The sequence below is a fragment of the Saccopteryx bilineata genome, chromosome 2, assembly GCF_036850765.1.
Source record: "Saccopteryx bilineata isolate mSacBil1 chromosome 2, mSacBil1_pri_phased_curated, whole genome shotgun sequence".
Taxonomy (NCBI): domain Eukaryota; kingdom Metazoa; phylum Chordata; class Mammalia; order Chiroptera; family Emballonuridae; genus Saccopteryx; species Saccopteryx bilineata.
This window is the reverse complement of record NC_089491.1, coordinates 388,560,186-388,586,987: the sequence shown is the minus strand read 5'-3', so window position 1 is coordinate 388,586,987 and position 26,802 is coordinate 388,560,186. Positions and strand designations below refer to the sequence as shown.

General features: G+C 44.1%; 1 protein-coding gene across 1 annotated transcript; it reads left to right on the top strand.

Moving 5' to 3' along the window:
* The first annotated feature begins 24 nt into the window (after window positions 1-24).
* Window positions 25-26,802, top strand: LOC136327239 (myosin-2). Its single transcript, XM_066264238.1, has 39 exons — window positions 25-67; window positions 1,955-2,178; window positions 2,269-2,412; window positions 4,328-4,484; window positions 7,720-7,747; window positions 7,830-7,944; window positions 8,033-8,125; window positions 8,260-8,323; window positions 8,965-9,063; window positions 9,156-9,259; window positions 9,636-9,774; window positions 9,930-10,048; window positions 10,140-10,289; window positions 10,421-10,591; window positions 10,736-11,045; window positions 12,037-12,113; window positions 12,943-13,030; window positions 13,111-13,228; window positions 14,740-14,863; window positions 14,952-15,088; window positions 15,199-15,454; window positions 17,447-17,689; window positions 17,805-17,981; window positions 18,063-18,208; window positions 18,292-18,382; window positions 18,464-18,853; window positions 20,063-20,189; window positions 20,862-20,980; window positions 21,119-21,315; window positions 22,048-22,231; window positions 22,309-22,474; window positions 22,564-22,688; window positions 22,855-23,163; window positions 23,250-23,453; window positions 23,989-24,114; window positions 24,204-24,374; window positions 24,454-24,558; window positions 24,681-24,776; window positions 26,523-26,802. The coding sequence occupies exons 2-39, from the start codon at window positions 1,975-1,977 to the stop codon at window positions 26,676-26,678; spliced, it is 5,829 nt and encodes a 1,942-aa protein (XP_066120335.1). The 5' UTR covers window positions 25-67; window positions 1,955-1,974; the 3' UTR covers window positions 26,679-26,802.

Below are 26,802 nucleotides of genomic sequence, written 5' to 3'. Positions count from 1 at the left end.
GTGCTGTTGCCTTTTCTTTTGTAGAACTGTCTCACTTCCAGGTGACATCCTCTCACTTGCTAAAGAGGTAAGATTTAGAAGAATGGGTCCCTGGAGGAGAATGTGAGAGCCTGTGGGATGGATCTGTGTCACTTAGCAACCTTTGGAAAAGTGCTTGTCTCAGTGGATGCCTCGACAACTGCGCTTCAGGGAAGGCGCAGCGGAGGGAGGGAAGGAGGGAGGGAGGACTGGCCCTTCAGAACAATGCACGCATCCTCAATGAGGGTTCAAGCAGTGGGGGGTGACATGGTAGCAAGAGGAGACTTGTTAGTAGAATATTATTTGGTTTCTATAGGGGGGAAAAAAGTCTGCACTAAGATTCCCTTGCTAACAATGTCAAATTGATAAAAATGTATCCTGCTATCAGAATTCATTTTGTAAACATGGCACCTAATAAGTAAGAAAGGAAGTACTTAGGAAAACACTTCCTTCAAACTTCCTGAACATCTTCTTTAAACATGACCTTACACAGTGCTGAGTGTGGCACGGGACAGAAACACTTAGCAACGTCTGTTCCCTGTAAAGGTGCCAACCTGTGTGGCCGTTGCAGACTGCGTTTCTAAAGAGAGAGACTAGGGGATAGCTGATTAAAATAAGTCTCCAGCGATTTGCTCATGCCATGACTGCCGGAGCACCCTCTGCACAATCTTTGGTTCTGCTGAGACCATGGGCCACCTGCAGGTAACACAGGATGGCATAGCCTGAGCCTGCATTCTTCAGAAAGAAATTTGGGTAGGCAAAGGGGGCCTTTCGATGTAGAAGAATGAGGACAATGTTTGCAATGGCTTTTATCCTCGGTTAGTTTAACTGGGTTAAATAATGAATTAGATTTATATGCAGAGAACTATGTTAGCAAAATTCTAATAAAAGCACCCAATTAAAAAAAATGGTGTGCAAGATTACAACTCTCCCCCACTCCAAATCCCCTGAATATGAGCACTTCTGGGTGAAGACCTAAAGAAGGAAATGAAGTTCTCTTATACCATCTGGCCAGAAAGGGAATGTTGTTACATTATAATAAATGACATTTTGCATCTGAATGGTAGCATGAAGATTTTAAATTGTTGCCTCAGTCATCATTTTAACTATTTTCCCAAAGTGTCTTCATTATATCTCCCTGGCTGTGAATTCAGAAGGGCAGATATTGTAATCCCTATTCTAAAGATGGAGCTACTGAGGCTTAAAAAGATCAAGTGTCTTACCCAAGGTCACAAGCTCTTCAGCAGCAGGCTGAGGCCACAATCCAGCTCTCCGATTAGAATGTCCGTCACGAAGGACGAAGGAAGATAATGGCTGGAAGGCCCCAAGTCCAGTGCTGGGTACACAAGAACCCCCGATGTATTTCAGTCCTTGTGATGGTGTTTGTTTCAATGGCTACAGTAGAGTGTACAGTGGACCTGTTTGGCGCCATTTCTAACAGGACCCTTGAGATAGCATCGATACAGAGATTTTTTTTTTTTTCATTTTTCTGAAGCTGGAAACAGGGAGAGACAGTCAGACAGACTCCCGCATGTGCCCGACCGGGATCCACCCGGCACGCCCACCAGGGGCGACGCTCTGCCCACCAGGGGGCGATGCTCTGCCCATCCTGGGTGTCGCCATGTTGCGACCAGAGCCACTCTAGCGCCTGGGGCAGAGGCCACAGAGCCATCCCCAGCGCCCGGGCCATCTTTGCTCCAATGGAGCCTTGGCTGCGGGAGGGGAAGAGAGAGACAGAGAGGGAAAGCGCGGCGGAGGGGTGGAGAAGCAAATGGGCGCTTCTCCTGTGTGCCCTGGCCGGGATCGAACCCGGGTCCTCCACACGCTAGGCCGATGCTCTACCGCTGAGCCAACCGGCCAGGGCCGATACAGAGATTTATTGATGTACATTACAGTCCAGGGTCTCTAGGGTGAAATATTCCGTCCCCTCCTTCAGGGCTCGTGACTTCAGCAGCCATGAGTGGTGACCAGGAGATGGCCGCCTTCGGGGAGGCTGCCCCGTACCTCCGCAAGTCCGAGAAGGAGCGCATCGAGGCCCAGAACAGGCCTTTTGACGCCAAGACATCCGTCTTTGTGGTGGAGCCCAAGGAGTCCTTTGTCAAAGGGACGATCCAGAGCAGGGAAGCAGGGAAAGTGACCGTGAAGACTGAAGCGGGAGCTGTGAGTGAAGGCCCACGAGCCAACAATTAATTTTTTTTTTTTGGTTTGATCACTTGATCAATGCAAATGGTTATCTTTTCTGTTTACTAGACTTTGACAGTGAAAGATGATCAGATTTTCCCCATGAACCCTCCGAAGTATGACAAGATCGAGGACATGGCCATGATGACCCACCTGCACGAGCCCGCCGTGCTGTACAACCTCAAAGAGCGTTACGCAGCCTGGATGATCTACGTGAGTGCCCCCCTCCAGGTGGTCTTTGCCCCCGTCACCTGCACCCACCAGCCTGGCTCTCCCTGTGGTAGAAATGGGCCACACGTGGGGACCCACTCTGCTTTTTCTAGTAGTGTAACTGATTCAAAGGTTCGCTGTTGCTTTTGTAAGGCGCAAGCCCACAGCTGGCACGCCTCCTTCAGAGCTGAGCAAGGCCGTCGTCTAGAGCTGAGTCTGCCGCAGGTCCCTTGCACAAGCCTTGGAGCAGCCACCGCTGAGATTGCAGCCGCATGCCTACATTTCCACCCCACCTCTGTGTTCAGCAACAGAACCATCCAGAGAGAAAAGATAAACTTAAGTGGTAGCATTTAAACATGATGTTTTGAAAGACCAAATTTCACCCATTTTCACTCCTTTGAAACAACAGCGACTTGTATCTGTGCGTTCTCATCCCTGCTGTGTGACGCACCTCGATGAAGCCTTTCCAGCTTCCCAGGGCAGAGTCGCGCTTCAGTCCTGTTGCTTCTGTCCCTGCAGTCACACAGATCAGGCTTTGGGACCCTTGTTTACTAACATATCTGCCTCCTACATCGACTGTGCATTCCCATGGAACAAGGTCTCCTTTGCGTTTTATTCTGAGTGCCTCGCAGAGGCTGGCATGTGACACACATGCAGTACATGTCTTCTGACTGAAGTGACCCTGTCACACTGATATTTGGTCTAGTTCAGCCAGTGCTGATACAACGCTTACGCAAACATACCTGAGGTTTAGTCAGCGTCCGTTCTGATTGGTTGGTGCCTGTCCGAGATCAGTTATCAAAGATTTGAAAATCCCTTTATTGTCATCATAATATATAAGGTCTACCAGAAAGTTCTGTCCGTTTTTGGAATAAAACAAAATACAAATTTTTCTTACTGTCAATAAACTTTATTAAATATAATTGCCATTATTATTAATGATTTCTTGCCAGCATGAGGGCAATTTGATATCCCATTTTTGAAAAATGTTTTATCTTTTGATGTGAAAAATTGAACCAGTGCTTGTTTGATATCTTCTTCATTTTTGAATTTTTTGCCCTTCAAAAAATTTTGTAAGGACAAAAACAAGTGATAGTCGGAGGGTGCTAAGTCTGGGGAATATGGTGGATGCGACAGACATGCTTCTGTAGCATTTCTTCCTTGTTGAAATTCGTAAAAATTACAGTGGCATAAATGAACTTTATCAGTAGCCATGGGTACACTATGGCTTCACACATAAGACTAATGTGAATCAACTTTGTTTTAGTTAATTTGCTACGTCAGTATGTATACATTAAGTGATAAAAATAGAGAGGCACACATGCGCCAAATAAACATGTGCTTACGTGTCGAAACTTGTTGTGATAGAAACGGACAGAACTTTCTGGCAGACCTTATATTTATATCATTTCATGTTGCTTCTTTATGATGTAACACTATTTGGCAAATAATTTACTTTTTTAAATGCCTATATCATATTGCTTAAGAAGATTCACCATAGCTCACCCAACCATTCCTGTATCGTTGGGCACTTAGGTTGTGTCCAAATTTCTGTTTTAATGAATTTGAACTATCCTAGTGTTATAAAAATATACATGCCTACTTCCTACAAGATGGTGAAAATGGGTCATATTACACATAAAAGAAATCTTTTTGGAGCTTTTGTTACGTGAAAATCACTGACAAATCCCAACGGTAATAAATGTTTAAATGTCAGTTGTGATCTTTCCATCAAAGGTTTTGCTCTCTCACTGTTGAAATGTCCCACTAGAGTTCATGCAGACGCCTTGAGGAGGGAAGGCGTCAGCACCTTAACTGCTTGAAGGGCTCTTTTCAGTTAAAACCCATTTCATAAGTGAATTGTACAAGTCCTAAGAAAGGCTTTTGAGTGGTTATTCTTTCTTCTCCCTTCCCGCAGACCTACTCGGGCCTGTTCTGTGTCACCGTCAACCCCTACAAGTGGCTGCCGGTGTACAACCCCGAGGTGGTGGCCGCCTACCGAGGCAAAAAGCGCCAGGAGGCCCCGCCCCACATCTTCTCCATCTCCGACAACGCTTATCAGTTCATGCTGACGGGTGAGCTCCAGGCTTTTGTGTGCATCTTTTGAGAGCACAGCTGTAGGAGAAAGAGACTCTAACCGTCTCCAGACACTCTTTGAGACGGTCACCTTCAGTTGCAGTTGATATATGTGTGAGGAAGACGGTCCAGGGTGGAGGGAGTACAAAAGGTGACTTACAATCTCTGTTACACAATTGCTAATGATCTGTTAAATTTCTGAAAACCAACAGAGGTTGGATAACTTACTTTTGAATAACTCAGAAACAAAATAAGCTGAAACAGAAATATAAACATAACTACATATAGGTATATCTCACACATGCACACAGATACACATTCTCTCTCTCACACACACACAATCACGCCACACAAACTGTGTGTCTATTACCAAGAGCCAAGAAACAGAAGAGTAAAATTTGCCTCTTTGGTCTTATCCTCAGGTCTAAACTTACAGTCTTACATTAAGGCTGGCATAAATGCTACTGTCCTTTTCCCAGAGTCAACCTGAACACATCCAGATATTAAGGTGTTTCTGGTATAAAGACAGTTATCCCAGGACTCTTCTTCCTACAATGCTGTCTCAGCTAGACCAGCCTAAGGCATTATGCACCCTGGGGAGAGGGCTTGAGAGTCCCTCTTCAGGCAGAGTAAAACATCAAAACAAACTTCTACCCTTTTCTAAAACCTGATTCTAGCCATGATTACTTTCAAAACTACCACCTGTACTGTATTTACTCTCGTTCACAGGCTAAACTGATCTCCAATGCCTATTTTCCGTCCTTATTTTAAAATGTATTGTGTTTCCATAGATTTTAGTGTCTCCCCGAATGCATCCTCCCCTCCCCCTATTCCCCTTGCCCCCTCCCAACAGCTCCCCCTCCCCTTCCCTTCAGGTTTAATTCCGTTCCTCAGTTCACATTGTACCTTGGATTCCTCAAATGAGTGAGGTCATATGATATTTTTCTTTCTCTGCCTGGCTTATTTCACTCAACATAATAGTTTCCAGGTCCATCCATGTTGTTGCAAGAGTTAATATTTCCTTCTTTGTCATGGCCCCATAGTATTTCATTGTGTATATGTACCACCGCTTTTTAATCCACTCATCCACTGACGGACACTTGGGCTGTTTCCAGATCTTTGTTATTGTGAACAATGCTGCCATAAACATGGGGGTGCATTTCTTTATTTGAATCAGTGATGTGGTGTTCTTGGGATATATTCCTAAAAGTGGGATGGCTGGGTAAAAAGGCAGTTCCATTTTTAATTTTTTGAGGAATATCCATACTGTTTTCCACAGTGGCTGCACCAATCTGTATCCCCACCAGCAGTGCAGGAGGGTTCCCTTTTCTCCACATCCTCGCCAGCACTTATTCTGTGTTGTTTTGTTGATAAGCGCCATTCTGACTGGTGTGAGGTGGTATTTCATTGTAGTTTTAATTTGCATTTCTTTAATGATTAGTGATGTTGAGCATTTTTTCATCTGTCTATTGGCCATTTGTATGTCCTCTTTGAAGAAGTGTCTATTCATTTTTTTGCCCACTTTTGATTGGATTGTTTGTCTTCCTGGTGTTGAGTTTTACATGTTCTTTATAAATTTTGGTTATTAACCCCTTATCAGACGTATTGTCGAATATGTTCTCCCATTGTATGGTTTGTCTTTTTATTCTGTTCATCTTGTCTTTAGCTGTACAAAAGCTTTCTAGTTTGATATAGTCCCATTTGTTTATCCTGTCTTTTATTTCACTTGCTCGTGGAGATAAATCAGCAAATATATTGCTGCGAGTGATGTCGGTGAGCTTACCGCCTATGTTTTCTTTTAAGATGCTTATGGTTTCATGACTTACATTTAAGTCTTTTATCCATTTTGAGTTTATTTTTGTGAATGGTGTAAGTTGGTGGTCTAGTGTCATTTTTTTGCAGGTAGCTGTCCAATTTTCCCAACACCATTTGTTAAAGAGATGGTCTTTACTCTATTGTATGCTCTTACCTTCTTTGTCAAATATCAGTTGTCCATAAAGGTTTGGGTTTATTTCTGGGTTCTCTGTTCTGTTCCATTGATCTATATGTCTATTCTCATGCCAGTACCAGGCTGTTTTGAGTACCATGGCCTTGTAGTATAACTTGATATCCGGAAGTGTGATACCTTCCGCTTTATTCTTTCTTTTCAAGATTGCTGAGGCTATTCATGTTCTTCTTTGGTTCCATATAAATTTTTGGAATATGTGTTCTATATCTTTGAAATATGTCATTGGTATTTTAATTGGTATTAATTTGAATTTATAAATTGCTTTGGCTAATACAGACATTTTAACGATGTTTACTCTTCCTAACCATGAACACAGTATATGCTTCCACTTGTTTGTATCTTCCTTGATTTCTTTTATCAATGTTATATAATTTTCCAAGTACAAGTCTTTAACCTCCTTGGTTAAATTTACTCCTAGGTACTTTATTTCTTTTGTTGCAATAGTGAAGGGGATTGTTTCCTTAATTTCTCATTCTGACCGTTCATTGTTGGTCTATAAAAATGCCTCTAATTTCTGTGTATTAATTTTATACTCTGCCACCTTGCTGAATTCATTTATCAGGTCCAGTAGTTTTTTGACTGAGACTTTAGGGTTTTCTATATACAGTATCATATCATCTGCAAATAATGATAGTTTTACTTTTTTTTTCCAATTTGGATGTCTTTTATTTCTTCTTCTTGTCTGATTGCTGTAGCTAGGACTTACAGTACTATGTTGAATAAGAGTGGTGAAAGGGGGCACCCCTGCTTTGTTCCTGATTTTAATTTTTGCCCATTAATTATGATGTTGGCTATGGGTTTGTTATAGATGGCCTTTATCATGTTGAGGTATGTTCCCTGTATTCCCACTTCAGTCCTTCTTTTACCTACAATAAATATGCCATTAACTTGTCATCTAAATCCAGCCCAAGCCCACTTCTGATATATATTGAGTGGTATAGAGAGAAAGTTTAGTGCTTCCTTGCAGTGCTCTGTGTGACTTGTTGCGTGTATGTTAAATCGGGTAGGGGTGATGGGAGCTGTAGGGACCAGGAGAGAAGAGTGCTAAAAAGGTAGCAGACCTACAGCCCATCAAGCCCTAGGAAACACTGAAGAATCATAAGTCTGAAAAATATTAAGTTTGTTCCACTTTACTTTACTTGTTACAAACATATATATTTATATATATATACATAACATATATATATATAAAACAGTATTAAATGTTTATAATTTCTCTTTTGCAGACCGAGAGAACCAGTCAATCCTGATCACGTAAGTAGATGTTATACTTTCTTTTCATGGCTGAGATGCCACCAGCTTGGGGACCACATTATACTTAGTTTCTGTTTGACAGCGGAGAATCCGGTGCAGGGAAGACTGTGAACACCAAGCGTGTCATCCAGTACTTTGCAACAATTGCAGTTACTGGAGACAAGAAGAAGGAAGAAGCTCCTTCAGGCAAAATGCAGGTGAGTCTGAGAGCCAGCGTCAGAATCCAGACTGTCCGGGCTCTCAGGAAGCCTGGGCCCCGGATGAGCACTGCTCCTGTTTGTGCAGGGGACGCTGGAAGATCAAATCATCAGCGCCAACCCCCTCCTGGAGGCCTTTGGCAACGCCAAGACTGTGAGGAATGACAACTCCTCCCGCTTCGTAAGTCTCTTGGTTACAGAAGCATTTTCTCGGCCCTTAAATGTCAGAGAAAGAGTGTCTGAATGATTATTTCAATCTCATCAGTCTTGTGAGCTTTGAGCTTTGTACATAACATCATCTTTTTCACTTGCAAGGGTAAATTCATCAGAATCCACTTCAGTACCACGGGGAAGCTGGCTTCTGCTGATATTGAGACATGTGAGTAACAGGACCTGCTAAATAGAGTCCAAGAATGACAAATGATGGTTTGGAGGAACATCTTGCAGCTCCTGCTGAGCCTGGAGCCTGTGAAACACCAGCCTGCTGCCAAACGTGCCCACAGTTAATGCCAATCTTACCCATAGTCCTCAGTGTACTTTATCCACGTCAGTCATGAACTAATGATTCTGTAGTAGCTGCCAAGAGCTGTTGGGCCTGTCTGAATTATTCCAGCCTCAGAACAAATTTCAATTATTTTCTAAGAAAAAATAACACCAGGGGTAAATGAGTTGCCTGTGGGTTGAGTTTGTGTGATTAGTTCCTAGTCTGAGCCTTGATAAATTTCACTTTTAGAGTCCCTAAGCCCCCCGGGGGAGGGAGTGGCTACCAAGAATCAATTATATTCCATAAAGGAAGGATCTTCTGTAGGGGAAAGTGTTATGCCTTGGGCCAGCATGCCTTATTCTTCCCAGAGCTGGTAAGAGCTCTGCCACTGTCGAGATGTAAGATGTGCTATCTCATAGGAACATCTGGCTGAAATCTGAAGATGCCAACACGATTTAGCTAATGACCCCAAGTGCCAAAGTCACTCTAGGAGCTTTACAATTCCCCACTAATCCGATGTCTACTTTCCACGGCAGATCTTCTTGAGAAGTCTAGAGTCACTTTCCAGCTAAAGGCGGAAAGAAGTTACCATATTTTTTATCAGATCATGTCAAATAAGAAGCCAGATCTAATTGGTAAGAAAGAATTTAAATTTATAAAGTAGGAGCTAATAGTTTTATTAACATCTTTTAATGCAAAATGTATCCCTTGAATTCTGTGTACCCAGAAATGCTCCTGATCACCACCAACCCATACGACTATGCCTTCGTCAGTCAGGGGGAGATCACGGTCCCCAGCATCGATGACCAGGAGGAGCTGATGGCCACTGATGTAAGTTACACATGCAGCTTTGTAACATACATTATGTTTTGGAATGACAACAGCACCTTGTTGTATGTGTGTGATTAAGAATGTAGTGTAGCCTGACCTGTGGTGACACAGTGGATAAAGCATCGACCTGGAAATGCTGAGGTCACCGGTTTGAAACCCTGGGCTTGCCTGGTCAAGGCGCATATGGGAGTTGATGCTTCCAGCTCCTCCCCACCTTCTCTCTCTGTCTCTCTCTCCTCTCTCCCTCACTGTCTCTCTCTCTTCCTTTCTCTCTCCTCTCTAAAATGAATAAATAAAATTTAAAAAAATGTAGTGTAAATCCTCCTAAGTAGATCTGTGTCTCCTGCCCCAACTCTCCTCTCATCCATCCTGATAGAGCGCCATCGACATCCTGGGCTTCACCGCTGATGAAAGAGTGTCCATCTATAAGCTCACAGGGGCAGTGATGCATTATGGGAACATGAAATTCAAGCAGAAGCAGCGAGAGGAGCAGGCCGAGCCGGACGGCACTGAAGGTACCACATGGAGGTCCATCTGGGCTTAAGAAGACAATCTAGGCAACAAAACGCCCATTCCTTTACAGCGGGGTTTCTCATGGGTACATACTGATTACTGTAGGGATGGTGGGTGCACAGAGGTCATGTTGGGCACCTGACTTGTGTCTCTGCAGTGGCTGACAAGGCAGCCTATCTCCAGGGTCTGAACTCTGCCGACCTGCTCAAAGCCCTCTGCTACCCCAGGGTCAAGGTCGGCAATGAGTATGTCACCAAAGGCCAGACTGTAGAGCAGGTAGGTGCATAATTTAAATTACTGCTAAGGATGCAAGCATTGGACAGTTCTCTAATCACCTCAAGAGATATGATATATTTTGTCTTTCAAGGTTTACAATGCAGTTGGCGCACTGGCCAAAGCCGTCTACGAGAAGATGTTCCTGTGGATGGTCACCCGCATCAACCAGCAGCTGGACACCAAGCAGCCCAGGCAGTACTTCATCGGGGTCTTGGACATCGCGGGTTTTGAGATCTTTGATGTGAGTAGTTTGGGTAAATGTCTGGCCTCAAAAAAAAAAAAAAAAAAAGCCCTTCTGCATAGTGTCTGCTTTGCTGAATCCACACTGAAATCCCCCAGCTCACCCAAACGGCTCTTGTTTGAAACACTCAGTTCAACAGCCTGGAGCAGCTGTGCATCAACTTCACCAACGAGAAGCTGCAGCAGTTCTTCAACCACCACATGTTCGTGCTGGAGCAGGAGGAGTACAAGAAGGAAGGCATCGAGTGGGAGTTCATCGACTTCGGGATGGACCTGGCCGCCTGCATCGAGCTCATCGAGAAGGTAGAGATACATGCTGCGCCCCAGGGGAAGCTCCTCTTTTGTTGGGACCATTACTAGAAGTTGCCTTTGGCTCCTGCAGACAGTGGAGTCACTGGAATGTACTAGGATTAAGCACTGAGGTATAGCCTGTTATGTTTCTTATAGCCGATGGGCATCTTCTCCATCCTGGAGGAGGAGTGCATGTTCCCCAAGGCCACGGACACCTCCTTCAAGAACAAGCTGTATGAACAGCATCTTGGAAAGTCCGCCAACTTCCAGAAGCCCAAGGTCGTCAAAGGCAAGGCCGAGGCCCACTTCTCCCTGGTGCACTACGCGGGCACCGTGGACTACAACATTACCGGCTGGCTTGACAAGAACAAGGACCCCTTGAACGAGACCGTGGTCGGGCTGTACCAGAAGTCCGCACTGAAAACTCTAGCCTTCCTCTTCTCTGGGGCTCAAACTGCTGAAGCAGGTATGGGTCAACAATTCCAACACTTATAAGATGTGTTGTTAGATTGAGGCTGGTGATCTCACAGCGCTGGCCTAAGGACTCCAGGCTAAAGCCTTTGGGTCTCCAGGTTTTGATAAGTAGGCTGCATTGTAATTATACAGCTGTGGCTCCTGTCAACACTCATAGAAGCCCTACCGCAAAAGGTCAGGGAGGAGCTCTAAGGATCTCAACCAAAGAAAAGCCTAGGCCTCCATGATTCTCTCCTGCTTTCCCTCCACATCTGCTGGATTCTCAGTATCTAGGCATGTTGAAGGCAATACAATGACAAACTTCTGCCTCTCAGTTATAGCTTCTATTGATGATGTTGACATTATAGTGTTCCCAAATGCCCTAATATTGAAGAGTCCATCTCTATACTGTGAGAAGAATGCCCTTCACTTCATTTCCTAGTGGAGAAGAAAAAAACTCCCAGAAAAGTGAATGCACATTTAGTTAGCATGTAAGATTCATTCACAATCAGAGAGGCCAGTGGCAAAAAAATGTTCATTTCAGCATAGAAATCAGCAAATAGGGAAGAAATAGCCCTGTTGATTCAAAACTGTATTTGAGCCCTGGCCAGTTGGCTCAGCAGTAGAGCATTGGCCCAATGTGTGGAAGTCCCAGGTTTGATTCCCGGCCAGGGCACACAGGAGAAGCATCCAGCTGCTTCTCTACCCTTCCCCCTCTCCTTTCTCTCTATCTCTCTTCCCCTCCTGTAGTCAAAGCTCCATTGGAGCAAAGTTGGCCCAGGCACTGAGGATGGCTGCATGGCCTCTGTCTCAGGTGCTAGAATAGCTCCAGTTGCAACTGAGCAATATCCCAGATGGGCAGAGCATGTCGGGCACATGTGGGAGTCTGTCTCTCTGCTTCCCTGCTTCTCACTTCAGAAAAACACAAACAAACAAACAAACAAAAAAACAAAAAATCACAAAACACTGTATTTGAATGACATCGTTTCTCATATTTTCCTCAGAGGCAAGTGGCGGTGGTGGCAAGAAAGGTGGCAAGAAGAAGGGCTCTTCCTTCCAGACGGTGTCTGCCCTCTTCAGAGTAAGGAAGACTGCTCGCGACGCCGCCCACACTCCCCAGTGACTTCGCAAAGTTGTTTTCAGAATCACAAGTCATTTAGAAAAGGGCTGACATTAACTCATGACTTCTGTTAAACTAGCTTTGGAGAGAGAAGAGCTTGAAATTACTCAGGAGTTATTAGCTCATCCTTCTGTCATGTTAAGCCAAATAACAAACAATATTTTATAGGAAATCTGATAAAACTTAATACTCTGACATTCATAATTTAGTTGAATCATAAAAATAAGCAATGACATGTCCTCAGAGAGACAAAATAATCAGTAAGACTAATGAAAATCTAACCACTAGCCTACACAAAGCCTAATATGGTATCCTTGTTCTTAATCTGGTTAATTCCCAATTATAACTGGTCAAACTGTTTCCTTTACAGACAATATTTATGTCCTAAACATTGATGTAGTTGGAAAGGGGGAACCATATATTAATAGAAAAAAGTCCAGATGTGGTTCAGGCTTGTGTTGCCTTATTTGGAAAACCATGGAGTTTAGTAGAAGACAGTGTGACCATTTAGTATGGGAAGGCAATGGACTTGTATGTGGGTGGCCAGGGGAAGGAAGAAAGACGGTACTTGTATACAATAAAAAGAATCATGTGTCAGGCTCTTTATATGTGTAACTCCTGCCCACTTACGAGGCCACAGCTGTCCCTCAGCAGAAGCATATCAAGATGGCAGGTGTGGGAAGAGAAAAGCCTCCCCACTGGCCACTCAACTCAGCCACAGACACTGATTTTATAAACGCTCAAACCACGTCAAACACTGGAGATAACAGGAATGTTCTTGGTTTCACAGGAGAATCTGAATAAGCTGATGACCAACCTGAGGAGCACCCACCCCCACTTTGTACGCTGCATCATCCCCAACGAGACCAAGACTCCCGGTAAGAGAGCTCTGACATCACACAGGCTCCAGCGCGCTTGCTCTGGACCAGGAGATGAGGCGTGCTATTGTTCCTTTCAGGGGCCATGGAGCACGAGCTTGTCCTGCACCAGCTGAGGTGTAACGGGGTGCTGGAGGGCATCCGCATCTGCAGGAAGGGCTTCCCCAGCCGGATCCTGTATGCAGACTTCAAGCAGAGGTCAGACACTCCTGATTGTGCTGTATCGTAAAGTGTTAGTATAAATATGTTTAATGCAAGCAGAAATAATTTTGTGAAAATATGCCTCTATTTGTTTTTAATTTTCCACACAAAGTAAGAACTTATAAGCCTCAAAGCATCTTTAAAATCTAGATATACGACATATTGAGCATTCTATATATTTTTAATTGAATTTGCCAACCTTTTGGGTCAGCTCATCAATATATATATATCAATATATATATATATATATTTATTTTGATAATTATGAATACTACCAGTTTTTATTTGTATTATTCTCCTTTAATCCTTACAAAACCTCAGCAGAGGCAGGTACTACCAATACCTCATTTTGTAGACAAATAAACTGAGGTGAAAAGAAATTAGGTTACCTACCCAAAGTCCCATGGGTACTACGTGGCTGAGTTCAGAATTGTCCCACACATTCTCTGTCACTTCTTTTGCATCTCCACCTTTTCCTCTCACACATTAGTTTCCCAGAACCATGTTACAATAGCCCCTCAGCCCTCCTTTCTCCTCCCTGGAGATGGATAAATCCATCCTGAGACTCAAACGAGAGGCAGAGTGGACCAGGGCTGGGGGACGCGGTGGGGAGCTGGTCTCTCCCAGCCTGGGTGTGGGGGAACTGACCGAGAGCTCCGTGGTCACGACCTAAAGCCTTTCTCCATTGGCCGTGAGGTGCTCAGAGCAGTACCGCATACCTACAGCGTACTTCCTACCAGAGTCCTCAGTGAAAATGTGCTTTTGTGGACTCAAGCTCTTACAAAGCAAGTGCATCAAACAAGGATAACATGCTGCATTTTACTGGTCACCTAGACCTTAATGCACAAGATGGTAAGAGTCCTTTCTGAGAACGAGGTCTGATGAGGCAGAAAGGAAAGTTACAACTACACAGGAAGGTAAAATGGAATAAAAACAGTCAATGTTAGGGCCCTGGCCGGTTGGCTCGGTGGTAGAGCGTCGGCCTGGCGTGCAGAAGTCCCGGGTTCGATTCCCGGCCAGGGCACACAGGAGAAGCGCCCATCTGCTTCTCCACCCCTCCCCCTCTCCTTCCTCTCTGTCTCTCTCTTCCCCTCCCGTAGCCGAGGCTCCATTGGAGCAAAGATGGCCCGGGCGCTGGGGATGGCTCCTTGGCTTCTGCCCCAGGCACTAGAGTGGCTCTGGTAGAAACAGAGCGACGCCCTGGAGGAGCAGAGCATCGCCCCCTGGTGGGCAGAGTGTCGCCCCCTGGTGGGCGTGCCAGGTGGATCCCGGTCGGGCGCATGCGGGAGTCTGTCTGACTGTCTCTCCCCGTTTCCAGCTTCAGAAAAATACAAAAAACCCCCCAAAAAACAGTCAATGTTAGATTAACAATCCATGTATACAATATTTTTCCTGCGAACAAAATATAATATTTTTTTTAACTTTAATTTTTTGATGGATCATTTAGTGTTGAACTACTATTAGTGTCATCAGTAAACCCAGTTAAAAAAAATTATTTACTTAAACAGATACAAGGTATTAAATGCAAGTGCCATCCCTGAAGGACAATTCATTGACAGCAAGAAGGCATCTGAGAAGCTGCTTGGGTCCATCGATGTTGACCACACCCAGTATAAATTTGGTCACACCAAGGTAATCTTCTCCAAAGCCTACCTGCTGCTATTCCTGTCCCTTTGAAGCTGATGCAAAGTTTCTGACCCACAACCCTGCCCACGCGCAGGTCTTTTTCAAAGCTGGTCTTCTGGGGCTCCTAGAGGAGATGCGAGATGACAAGCTGGCCCAGCTGATTACCCGAACCCAGGCCAGGTGCAGGGGGTTCCTGGCGAGAGTGGAGTACCAGAAGATGGTGGAGAGAAGGTATTAATAGGGACACTTGACTGAACCCCATCAGTAATTGTAATTCTGTAAGCCTTGTAATTCTGATTCCTGTGATAACCTGACTTTGAAATTTTCCATTCCTATCACAGAGAGTCCATCTTCTGCATCCAGTACAACGTCCGTGCCTTCATGAACGTCAAGCACTGGCCCTGGATGAAGCTCTTCTTCAAGATCAAGCCCCTGCTCAAGAGCGCGGAGACCGAGAAGGAGATGGCCACCATGAAGGAGGAGTTTCAGAAAACCAAAGAAGAACTTGCCAAGTCGGAGGCGAAAAGGAAGGAGCTGGAGGAAAAGATGGTCACTCTCTTAAAGGAGAAAAATGACCTGCAGCTCCAAGTCCAGTCTGTAAGTAGTAGTATTATCCTGGGTACTGTCACTCAAGACGTAACTGCTGGAACTCTGGTCACTAGCACTGTTAGTTGGGGAGTCAGTGTGGGAGACACTCACTGTAGGGAGAAAGTGAAAGCATTCTGACTGTACTACTAAAGTCTATGCATTCCTTCATCTCCCGGTAAACATCCCCAAAGCAGCACCAAGGCAATGAGGTAGAACCGAGGTGCAGTGTTGTCTTCTATTTTACACAACGTCATCAAACTATAGGAGTTATGACTTACTTTCCCTTTGAAGACAGTCCTTGAAACTGATTTTAATGAGAAATTGCCCCAAATAAAATACTAAGGGGAAGACAGCATGGAGAGAGTCACTTTTCCTCCAAAACTCCTTTTAAGTCCTAGATGTCCATGGATCTTAAAGCACAAGCTGTCCAGCTGACAAATGGCAGTATGCTACATCAAACTTTATTGAGTTGTCGCTTGTTACTGACCTCTAAAACTCAGGCTTTCTCTTTCCGGTCCCGCTCCACATCTGCCCATCATGTCACACCCAGATTGCTGCAGTAACCCCTAAGTTGCTCACTGCCTGGACCCCAACTCACTCTCCCTCCACCCTGGCTGTTTAGTGTGCACCCCTGAACTGATTAATCCTTTTCAAACTGTTTCCATCAACTTCAATATTAATTTTTAAGACTGCTTTTTCATTTTATTTGAATCAAATTGGTCTGGTATAATTTACTCATCACAGAATCATATATTTCTTCCATTGATTAAGATTATTCTTTTCTGTCAAGTTGGGGGGGGGGTGTATAACAACCTCTTCTTCTAGGTTACAGAAGGAAAAAGCGTTTTTTTTCTGTCCTCTTCAAATCTATCCTGATTTTTTCTTTCATCCCTAAAGAATTAGAATACACACACACACACACACACACACACACTAGATGGCTATATGCAGCACATTTTATTCTTTTATGTGCTCAAAGGCTGATAGGGAGGCTCATTGATAAATGCATATATCAATTTCTCTCTCATTTCCTGTACACCCCCACCCTTCTTAAGTGCAAACACAGCAGGTTGCCAGGAATTTCTTGATGACTTTATGCCTTAACTTGACTTTAGAGCAGGCCAGGACCATCCCACAGCCCCACAGAGAGACAGAGTTTAGCAGCAGCTGCATCCTGCATTTCTCCTGCTGGAATGTCTTCTTCCCTCCTGCTTCTCCACCCAATAAATGATTTCTGGAGCCTAAATCCAACCCATCTGCCAAGGCCCAACTCGAATGCCCTTTCATTCACAAAACCATCTCTAATAGCACTTCTCTGAACTCTTATGTCCCTAATCGCCTTCTGAATTAATGGTATCATTTGGGTAATAGGCTTTAAAATCTATTGTAGAATATAGTGGGCCCTTCATATCCATGGGTTCCTTATCTGTGTATTTAGTCAACTGTAAATTGAAAATATTTTTTAAAATGTTGTATTATTTCTGACACGCACTATATAGCTAGGCCTATGATTGTAGTGTCTGTGCTGACTGCGTACGGACTTTTTTCTTGTCATTATTGCCCAAACAATATAGCGCTTAATTACATAGCAGTTACACTGTATGAGGCATTATAAGTAATCTAGAGATTATTTATATAGCATTTACACTGTATGAGACATTATAAGTAATCTAGAGATTATTGGAAGTCTGTGAGAGGATGTTCATAGGTTATATGCAAAACACTATGCAATTTTATGTAAGGGACTTGAGCATCCTGGGTTTTTGGTATCTGTGAGGGGATCCTGGAACCAATCCCCCGGGGATACCAAAGGCATAGGGTCTATCTTCCAAAGGAAAGGATAATATCTGTCATGTTTTATTTTCCACAGTATCCTGCCTTGCACACAGCAGATGGTACATGAAAGTTTAAATTAAAAAAACAAACAACAGAAATTTCCACTGTGATCATTAGAAATACTTCATTATTTCTTCCCAATTTTGATTTTGTTTTCAAATCAAGGAAGCTGAAGCCTTGGCCGATGCAGAGGAAAGGTGTGACCAGCTGATCAAAACCAAAATCCAGCTGGAGGCCAAAGTCAAAGAGGTGACCGAGAGAGCAGAGGACGAGGAAGAGATCAACGCGGAGCTGACGGCCAAGAAGAGGAAGCTGGAGGACGAGTGCTCAGAACTGAAGAAGGACATCGACGACCTGGAGCTGACCTTGGCCAAGGTTGAGAAGGAGAAGCATGCCACAGAGAACAAGGTGTGAAAGTATACAAGAAAGGTTTATGTTGTTGTTGTTATTATTATGGAATATAAGCATAATATGGAATCCACCAAAATATAGCCTGTAATGCAAAGTATTTTCACTTCCTAAGGTCAAGAACCTCACAGAAGAGATGGCAGGCCTGGATGAAACCATCGCCAAGCTGACCAAGGAGAAGAAGGCCCTGCAAGAGGCCCATCAGCAGACGCTGGACGACCTGCAGGCAGAAGAGGACAAAGTCAACACCCTGACCAAAGCTAAAACCAAGCTAGAGCAGCAAGTGGATGATGTAAGTCTAGGATTAACAAGAAAACTAGTATTTTTAAAGGAGGTTAAGGAAATCTTTTGACTCCACATTATTTATGTTTAGCTGGAAGGGTCCTTAGAGCAAGAAAAGAAACTCCGCATGGACCTAGAAAGGGCTAAGAGGAAACTTGAAGGTGACCTCAAGTTGGCCCAGGAGTCCATAATGGACATTGAAAATGAGAAACAGCAACTTGATGAAAAGCTCAAAAAGTAAGTATGAAAGAATTACTTACGAACTTCTTTCCAGTGGTGGGTGTAGACTCAATTGTTATCCTTTGCTACTTTTCTAACAGGAAGGAGTTTGAAATGAGCAATCTGCAAAGCAAGATTGAGGACGAGCAGGCCCTGGGGATGCAGCTGCAGAAGAAGATCAAGGAGTTACAGGTACCACGGGGTTTCCGTCAGGGCGACACAACGGGCGGAATCACTAGCACGGGCTGAGCATGTGTATTTCATCGCGCCCAGGCCCGCATCGAGGAGCTGGAGGAGGAGATCGAGGCGGAGCGGGCCTCCCGGGCCAAAGCCGAGAAGCAGCGCTCCGACCTGTCCCGGGAGCTGGAGGAGATCAGCGAGCGGCTGGAGGAAGCCGGCGGGGCGACCTCTGCCCAGATCGAGATGAACAAGAAGCGGGAGGCCGAGTTCCAGAAAATGCGCCGGGACCTGGAGGAGGCCACCCTGCAGCACGAGGCCACGGCGGCCACCCTCCGGAAGAAGCACGCGGACAGCGTGGCCGAGCTCGGGGAGCAGATCGACAACCTGCAGAGGGTCAAGCAGAAGCTGGAGAAGGAGAAGAGCGAGATGAAGATGGAGATCGACGACCTGGCCAGCAATGTAGAAACAGTTTCTAAAGCCAAGGTAAGTACAGCAGAGTCTGGGAAACTGTTTATTAACAACACTAAGCCTTTATGTAAACGTCACAGTTTGCACAGGGCACTTTACAAAAATTACCATATTTTTTTGCTGCATAAGACGCACCTGACCATAAGACGCACCTAGGGTTTTAAGGAGGAAAATAAGAAAAAAAAAATATTCTGAACCAAATGGTGTGTTAAAATATTTAATAAAATATACCACAGTAATATTTCAACAATGTAACCTCAACAGCAGTATTATTAACAAAGAAGAGACTTGAAGGTTCAAATACTCTCCTAGTTATCCAGGAACCCGCAGCTAAAAAAAAAAAAAAAAAAAAAAAAAAGAACATTTACTCCATAAGAAACACATGGGCATTTCCACATGGGCATTTCCCCCTCCACTTTTAGGGGAAAAAAGTGAGTCTTATGGAGCGCAAAATACGGTATGTCATTTGTTCTGTGACAGTCCAGGTTAGTAAGAAAGACATTAATATTTGTAATACTTCCACTGAACATAGGAAGAAACTGAAATCAAAGAAGGTAAGCACACGGGCCGCACGACACCATTATTACCGTAGTTTTTGCTCCATAAGACGCACCTGACCATATGACACACCTAGGGTTTTAAGGAGGAAAATAAGAAAAAAATATTCTGAACAAAATGGTGTGTTAAAATATTTAATAAAATACCATATTTTTTGCTCCATAAGACTCACAGGCATTTTCCACTCCACTTTTGGGCCAAAAAAAGTGTGTCTTACAGAGCGAAAAATACGGTAAAATAAAAGCTCCCACTTGAACGTCGGTCATCTGTGTTCTCTAGGTCTCTGGTTCAACACAGTTCTCCAACCTTCTCAGTTATGCAGTTAGAGAAGTGTCACTCTACATAAAGTCAGCAAAAATTTTATAAATGTGCTTTTAAAAAATACACCATAAATTTGTTGGAAAATCTTGTTAGAGCATCACCTTAAATTTTTTATAATAGTGACACTGCTTCATGATGAGCTATTTAAAAATCCCAACATATAGTTTCAACTTAGGACAGTAATCATAAAATACAAAGAAAAAATTTCATCTATATCATACCTAGAGAGAAGAGAGAATTTATTTCCCGTGTCCAAATAGATCCTTTGGTTCTAGAAGAAAGGGTAGCTAGCGCCGCATCACGTTCACACGCCCCTGCGTCCCCCGCTGGCTCCCTTTCGCACAGGGCAACCTGGAGAAGATGTGCCGTACACTGGAGGACCAGCTGAGCGAGCTGAAGTCCAAGGAGGAGGAGCAGCAGCGGCTCATCAACGACCTCACGGCGCAGCGCGGCCGCCTGCAGACGGAATCCGGTAACTGCCTCCCCCGGGTCAGGCCCAAGAGTGCGGGGATGTGGTTACAAAGGAACGACTGATTCGGTGATGGGAAAGCCTAACTAAAGCAGCTCCGCCCACGGGTGATTCACCGACCAGCTCAGGCTCTCAGCCCACTTGCACGGTCACGTGGGGACAATGGTGGAGGGGAGGACTTTGCTGGGACAGGAACAGGTTGTGTGCTCCAGAAAAGCCGTGAGCACGTGGCCGCATGGAGAGGTCGCGTGGAGTAAGGATCGCTCGAGCGTGGGCTCTGGGCTTCTGTTTCGGAGCCCGCTTCTTTTTATCCGTATTGTAGCGAAGCGATTGATTCCTGAGAAGGCGGTGGGGAAACCCGTCTCTGGCGAGTCGTGGGAAACGGGGACTGGGCCTTCTTTGAACATTCTCACCAGGTTTTACGCAGTATCTTACGACCCTTCAAGAGTAAGTTACGAAGAAAACAGAGTTGCATTTCTTTGTTCAGATTAATATTTAAGTTTCACCATAGAAATCAGAAATTTAACATTAAACATGAAGATGTCAACAAATAAGTCAATCATTTGAGCACTCAATTGGGTGGTGCAGTTAAAAGTAAAAATTTATTTCTAATGTGGGCTTGCAAAGTTTTTCTTCCCTATGAAAACATTGCTGTTTCTTCCGCCTCTTTCTCAGGTGAATTTTCACGTCAGCTGGATGAGAAAGATGCTCTGGTGTCTCAGCTGTCCAGGGGCAAACAAGCATTCACTCAACAGATCGAGGAATTAAAGAGGCAGCTGGAAGAGGAGATAAAGGTAACTGTTACAAGACTCATCCCCCTCCCATGATCTGACCTTAATTGGAGTCCATTGCATCAACTTGTTAAAGGCTTTAAACCTTAGTAATTAATCATTGAAATATCCAGTACAATAGAGATGGGACTATTTCCCCAGGCCAAGAACGCGCTGGCCCACGCCCTGCAGTCCTCCCGCCACGACTGTGACCTGCTGCGGGAACAGTACGAGGAGGAGCAGGAGTCCAAGGCCGAGCTGCAGAGGGCAATGTCCAAGGCCAACAGTGAGGTTGCCCAGTGGAGGACCAAGTACGAGACGGACGCCATCCAGCGCACGGAGGAGCTGGAGGAGGCCAAGTACGTGCACAGACACTAGAGAACGTGCAGAGAACTCTGCACATTGAATCAGAGAGACGCAACCCTTGATGAGTCCGTGAATTAGTCCCAAACGCTCATGAATTAACTCCTAGTTGCCAGGCACTCAGAAAAGACATGAATAAAGACCTCTGAAAAGACATGAATAAAACAAGCATGATCTCTTCCCTCCTTGCCTAAAATCTAATTAAGGAAATAAAGAAAAACAAATAATGATACAGATAATTAGGCCTTAGTGCTGTTGGTCAAGTATATGGACCTCATTGCTGCTTCAAGAGTTTGCTCTTGCTGGTCCCTCTGTCTAGAACACTTCTGCAGACCTCCCCCTAGATCACTCTCTGACTTCTTCTAGATTTTGACTCAAACGTCACCTCCTCAGAGGGGCCTTCCCTGACCACCTAGAATAATCACTCATCCCTCACTCTTCTTTGTTCTTCTTCATTGCACTTGTATCAGCAATATGTTATTATGCATCTTCTCACTTGCTTATTGCTCATCTTACTTGATGGGAAGCGTCACGAGACGAGGACCTTTTCTGTCCTGTTCACTGCTGTGTACCCAGTGTCGGAGCTCATCAATTATTTGTCACATGAATGAATGGATAGTTTGAACATGAATATTATTAACATAAGGTTTCCATTAACTGTCAATGCAGGAATAGTTCGCATTCTTGTTTTGGTTTCCTTCTCTCTACAAACATGTATAATCTTCAAGGAAGAAGCTGGCCCAGCGTCTGCAAGCGGCCGAGGAGCACGTGGAAGCCGTGAATGCCAAGTGCGCCTCCCTGGAGAAGACCAAGCAGCGGCTCCAGAACGAGGTGGAGGACCTCATGCTGGACGTGGAGAGGTCCAACGCCGCCTGCGCCGCCCTGGACAAGAAGCAGAGGAACTTCGACAAGGTGCTGTCTGCGGAAGTTTCTGCTCTCCGCTGTTTCCCTCTCGCCTCTACCGCCTGTGACCATCCGTGACTTTTCAGGTCCTCTCAGAATGGAAACAGAAATATGAGGAAACCCACGCTGAGCTCGAGGCCTCCCAGAAGGAGTCCCGCTCTCTCGGCACCGAGCTGTTCAAGATGAAGAACGCCTACGAGGAGTCCTTGGATCAGCTGGAAACTTTGAAACGGGAGAACAAAAACTTGCAGCGTGAGTCCCTTTCACTTACAGTAGTATCCATGCCTTATGGGGACCTTTCTTGTGTCCTCTGTCTGACCAAATCTTTACCCAAACAACAGAGGAGATCTCTGACCTCACGGAGCAGATCGCAGAAGGAGGCAAACGGATCCACGAACTGGAGAAAGTCAAGAAGCAAGTTGAACAAGAGAAGTGTGAGCTTCAGGCAGCTTTAGAGGAAGCAGAGGTACAAGCCCAACTGTGCGTGCGTTATAAACATATCCGGAAAAGAATTAGGCTCACCCACAGATTAAATAGAAAGATAAAAAGCACAAAATCTGTGAAAGAATAGGTTGCAGAAAAACTTCCAAATGTTCCCATTCCCTGCTAATGTCCCCCTTGCTGTCATTAAGGCGTCTCTTGAGCACGAGGAAGGAAAGATCCTTCGCATCCAGCTGGAGTTGAACCAAGTCAAGTCTGAGATTGACAGGAAAATTGCTGAAAAGGACGAGGAAATTGACCAGCTGAAGAGAAACCACATCCGAGTGGTGGAGACCATGCAGAGCGCCCTGGACGCCGAGATCAGGAGCAGGAACGACGCCATCAGGATCAAGAAGAAGATGGAGGGGGACCTGAATGAGATGGAGATCCAGCTGAACCACGCCAACCGCATGGCAGCGGAGGCCCTGAGGAACTACAGGAACACCCAGGGCATCCTCAAGGTCAGCGGCTCAGCAGAGGGGCCCGGGCCCGCTGGGGAGGCCGGAGCCCTGAGAAAAAGATTTCTCAAGGGTCCTTCGTTCCATAGGACACCCAGCTGCACCTGGACGACGCGCTCCGGGGCCAGGAGGACCTGAAGGAGCAGCTGGCCATGGTGGAGCGCAGAGCCAACCTGCTGCAGGCCGAGATTGAGGAGCTGCGGGCCACCCTGGAGCAGACGGAGAGGAGCAGGAAGATAGCCGAGCAGGAGCTCCTGGACGCCAGCGAGCGCGTCCAGCTCCTGCACACCCAGGTGGGACTCAGCACGAAGAACTCGCCTTTAATAAATGCCTACATGTGCCAGAAACTATAAGCTTAAATCTGTATTTGGCAGGCAGGTTTTATTCTTCTATCAAGTTTTCACAGTATTACTGAGACATCTGTGGCTCTTTTATTTTGCATAAGCATTGATTCACTTCCTATAATATTCCAAGGCTACCCAGGCTATTTTGTGTTAATATCTTTATTGATTCTGGTTATCAATACTGACAGTTTTATTATGGCAAAATGGAATGTTTGAATGTTTGTTATAATTTTATGCCTGTGAATGGTCTCAGTGGTAAATGGCAATTATGAAATTATAGAGTTACTTGGTATAGTTATGAACTATGTACTTGTAGATGCTGAATATTCTATAACATTTCTATTTTATTTAATTGTACAATGTGACAAAATAGTACTAAAGGGTATTTGACTTGCAAATTTTTATCTGAAATTTAAGAGGAAAAAAAGCTACCACTAAGTTCTTAGGTAACATGATAAAAAATTTATAACTTACTTTTAACCAGAACACCAGCCTGATCAACACCAAGAAGAAGCTGGAGACAGACATCTCCCAGATCCAGGGCGAGATGGAAGACATCGTCCAGGAAGCCCGCAACGCAGAAGAGAAGGCCAAGAAGGCCATCACTGACGTGAGCAAGATGAGCGTTTGCTTTACTAATACACATGGCTACCTGCCATTGCCAGGCTTCCTTACTTTCTTGATCTCCTTACTAATCAGGCGGCCATGATGGCCGAGGAGCTGAAGAAGGAGCAGGACACCAGCGCCCACCTGGAGCGGATGAAGAAGAACCTGGAGCAGACGGTGAAGGACCTGCAGCACCGTCTGGACGAGGCGGAGCAGCTGGCCCTGAAGGGCGGGAGGAAGCAGATCCAGAAACTGGAGGCCAGAGTAGGTCTCTCCATATGCATTTCCATTTGCCCCCAGTGCCTCATTGGATCCAAGTTCTTACGAGCCTATTTATTCACAGGTGCGTGAGCTAGAAGGAGAGGTTGAGAGTGAGCAGAAGCGCAACGTTGAAGCCGTCAAGGGTCTGCGCAAACACGAGAGGAGGGTGAAGGAGCTCACCTACCAGGTAGAGCAGTCATTTTTATCAGTTAAGCTCTCCTCTCTAAATATGTGAAACACTCATCTGCCATGATACAACAGTCATGTATTTCAGAAAGAAAGCTCTATTTGTTTTGTAATTTTTTTCAGACGGAAGAAGATCGGAAAAATATTCTCAGACTTCAGGATTTGGTAGACAAACTTCAGGCAAAAGTGAAATCTTATAAGAGACAAGCTGAGGAGGCTGTAAGTATTCCTAAGACAGAAGGGAAGAGACAAGGCACCTGTTACTCCATGTAGTAAGCAAGCTGTTTGCTTTACAGAGACCATGTGCTTCTTAAAAACTTTTCTGCCCTTTTATACTTGTTTCTTATTATTTATAATATTAATAGCTTGGTTTTTAAAGTCAATCTTCACATATCAAAAAAATTCAAAACAGAAATGATACAGTCCACATTTTCTAGCCACAGTGTGACAAATTTGTAAAGTGATGGGAAATATAAACAAAAATGGGATTCTCAAATGCTTAAACATTAAAAAGCTAACTCTCCGAAGTATTTTTGGGTTAAATTGGAAGTAAAAAGCATAATTACTGAATTATCAATTATAAATAACATTTCAAGGAAGATGCTACTTTTTACACATTTATAAAATGTAGTTAAAGCTGTCCTTGGAGGACAATTCATTGCTTCATCTGCTTTTGTTAGGAATCAAAAATAAAAATAAATGAATTAAACTGACATTCCAATAAATAAGTAATAATAATAAAGTAAAAGGTACAGATAAAGATAAAGATAGAAACGGATAAATTAGAGTAGTGGTTTTCAGCCACCAATCCATGGCCCACCAGTGGTTAACTCTTTCTCAAATCTGCACAAAATTTCTGGCTGAGCAGTGGTTGAAAAACACTGAATTAGAGTATACTATATTCTAATTTGCTAATTTCAGTAATATCTGATAATTTCTAAGGAGTTAATATAATAATAGTAATAAAATAAATATGCTTATATCTAGCTTGAGGAAAAAGAGGAAGAAAATATAAACTCTCAATATTAGAAATTAGAAAGTTGACAAGCCATACAAGTAGGTTTACATTTTTAAAATGTAAAACATAAACCTGTCAACAAAGTTGAAATCTAAAAAAATTGGTGATTTTAATAGAAGAATTATAAATTAGTAAAGTGGTTGAATAAGTTATTTCAGATTTACTTATTTCTGAAAATGAACTCAGATCCAGATAGGTCTTTCAAAACTTTAAGTAACAGATAATCCCTAAGCTATGTAAGCTGTTGCAGAGCATGGGAAAAGATGGAAAGATTTCCAAATTACTTTAAGAAGCACATAACCCTCATACCAAAACCTGTTCAAGCAAGAAAAGGGGGAAAAAACTAAAGGCAATTTTGCAGTTTTATTGATGAGTGTAATTACAGTAAAAATAAATCACCAAAGTGCTGAAATACTTATTTTATTCAGGAGATTGCCCATTAAATAGGCTCAATTTCTACAATGGAAGGACTACTAATATTAGGAAATCTGTCAATAGAATCATTACATCCAAAGCAGGAGAAAAAACGTGATTATATTGAAATATGACAAAATAGTATATTATAAAATCCAACAATTTTTCAGTTTAAAGAAACTATTCAGAAACTCATCCTTACTGTGACAAAGAATAGTTAACTCAAGCAGTCACCTTATAGCAAGCATTGGCAAAAATGACTTTAAAATTCTTGACTTTTTCTCTGCTCTTACACTTTTTCTTACACTATTTATGGTCTGCATCTTTTAGTATGTTCTGGTTGCAAGAATACAAATGTGATTATTTATGAGAAATCAAGTCCCAAATAGACCATAAAGTTAATTTCAATGATAAGCAGAACCCAGGATACAGTAGGACAAGGTGCCAAGTCCTTTCTTCCCTTAGGCTTACAGAGCCCAGGAAAATGCACAGCAGACTGTAAGGGTTCCTTACAATTCCGTCTTTATTTTCAGGAGGAACAATCGAACACAAATCTCGCTAAATTCCGCAAGCTCCAGCACGAGCTGGAGGAGGCCGAGGAGCGGGCCGACATCGCCGAGACCCAGGTCAACAAGCTGCGGGTAAAGAGCCGCGAGGTGCACACAAAGATCGTCAGTGAAGAAGAGTGATCGGGCCCTGATGCTGTGGCATGACTGAAGAGAGGCACAGAATGTGAAGTCTTTGGTCATGTCTATCTGTAACTATTGTCCGTTCCACCCTGTTGCAAAGGAAATAAAGAGCATAGGGTGCTTT

What these genes read in the sequence shown, in the direction of transcription:
- LOC136327239 (XM_066264238.1), top strand. Translation starts at nt 1,975, where the DNA reads ATGAGTGGTGACCAGGAGATGGCCGCCTTCGGGGAGGCTGCCCCGTAC. An exon ending in ATGACAACTCCTCCCGCTTC is followed by an intron (nt 8,126 to 8,259) that starts GTAAGTCTCTTG and finishes TTCACTTGCAAG; the next exon opens with GGTAAATTCATCAGAATCCA. An exon ending in TGAAGGAGCTCACCTACCAG is followed by an intron (nt 24,559 to 24,680) that starts GTAGAGCAGTCA and finishes AATTTTTTTCAG; the next exon opens with ACGGAAGAAGATCGGAAAAA.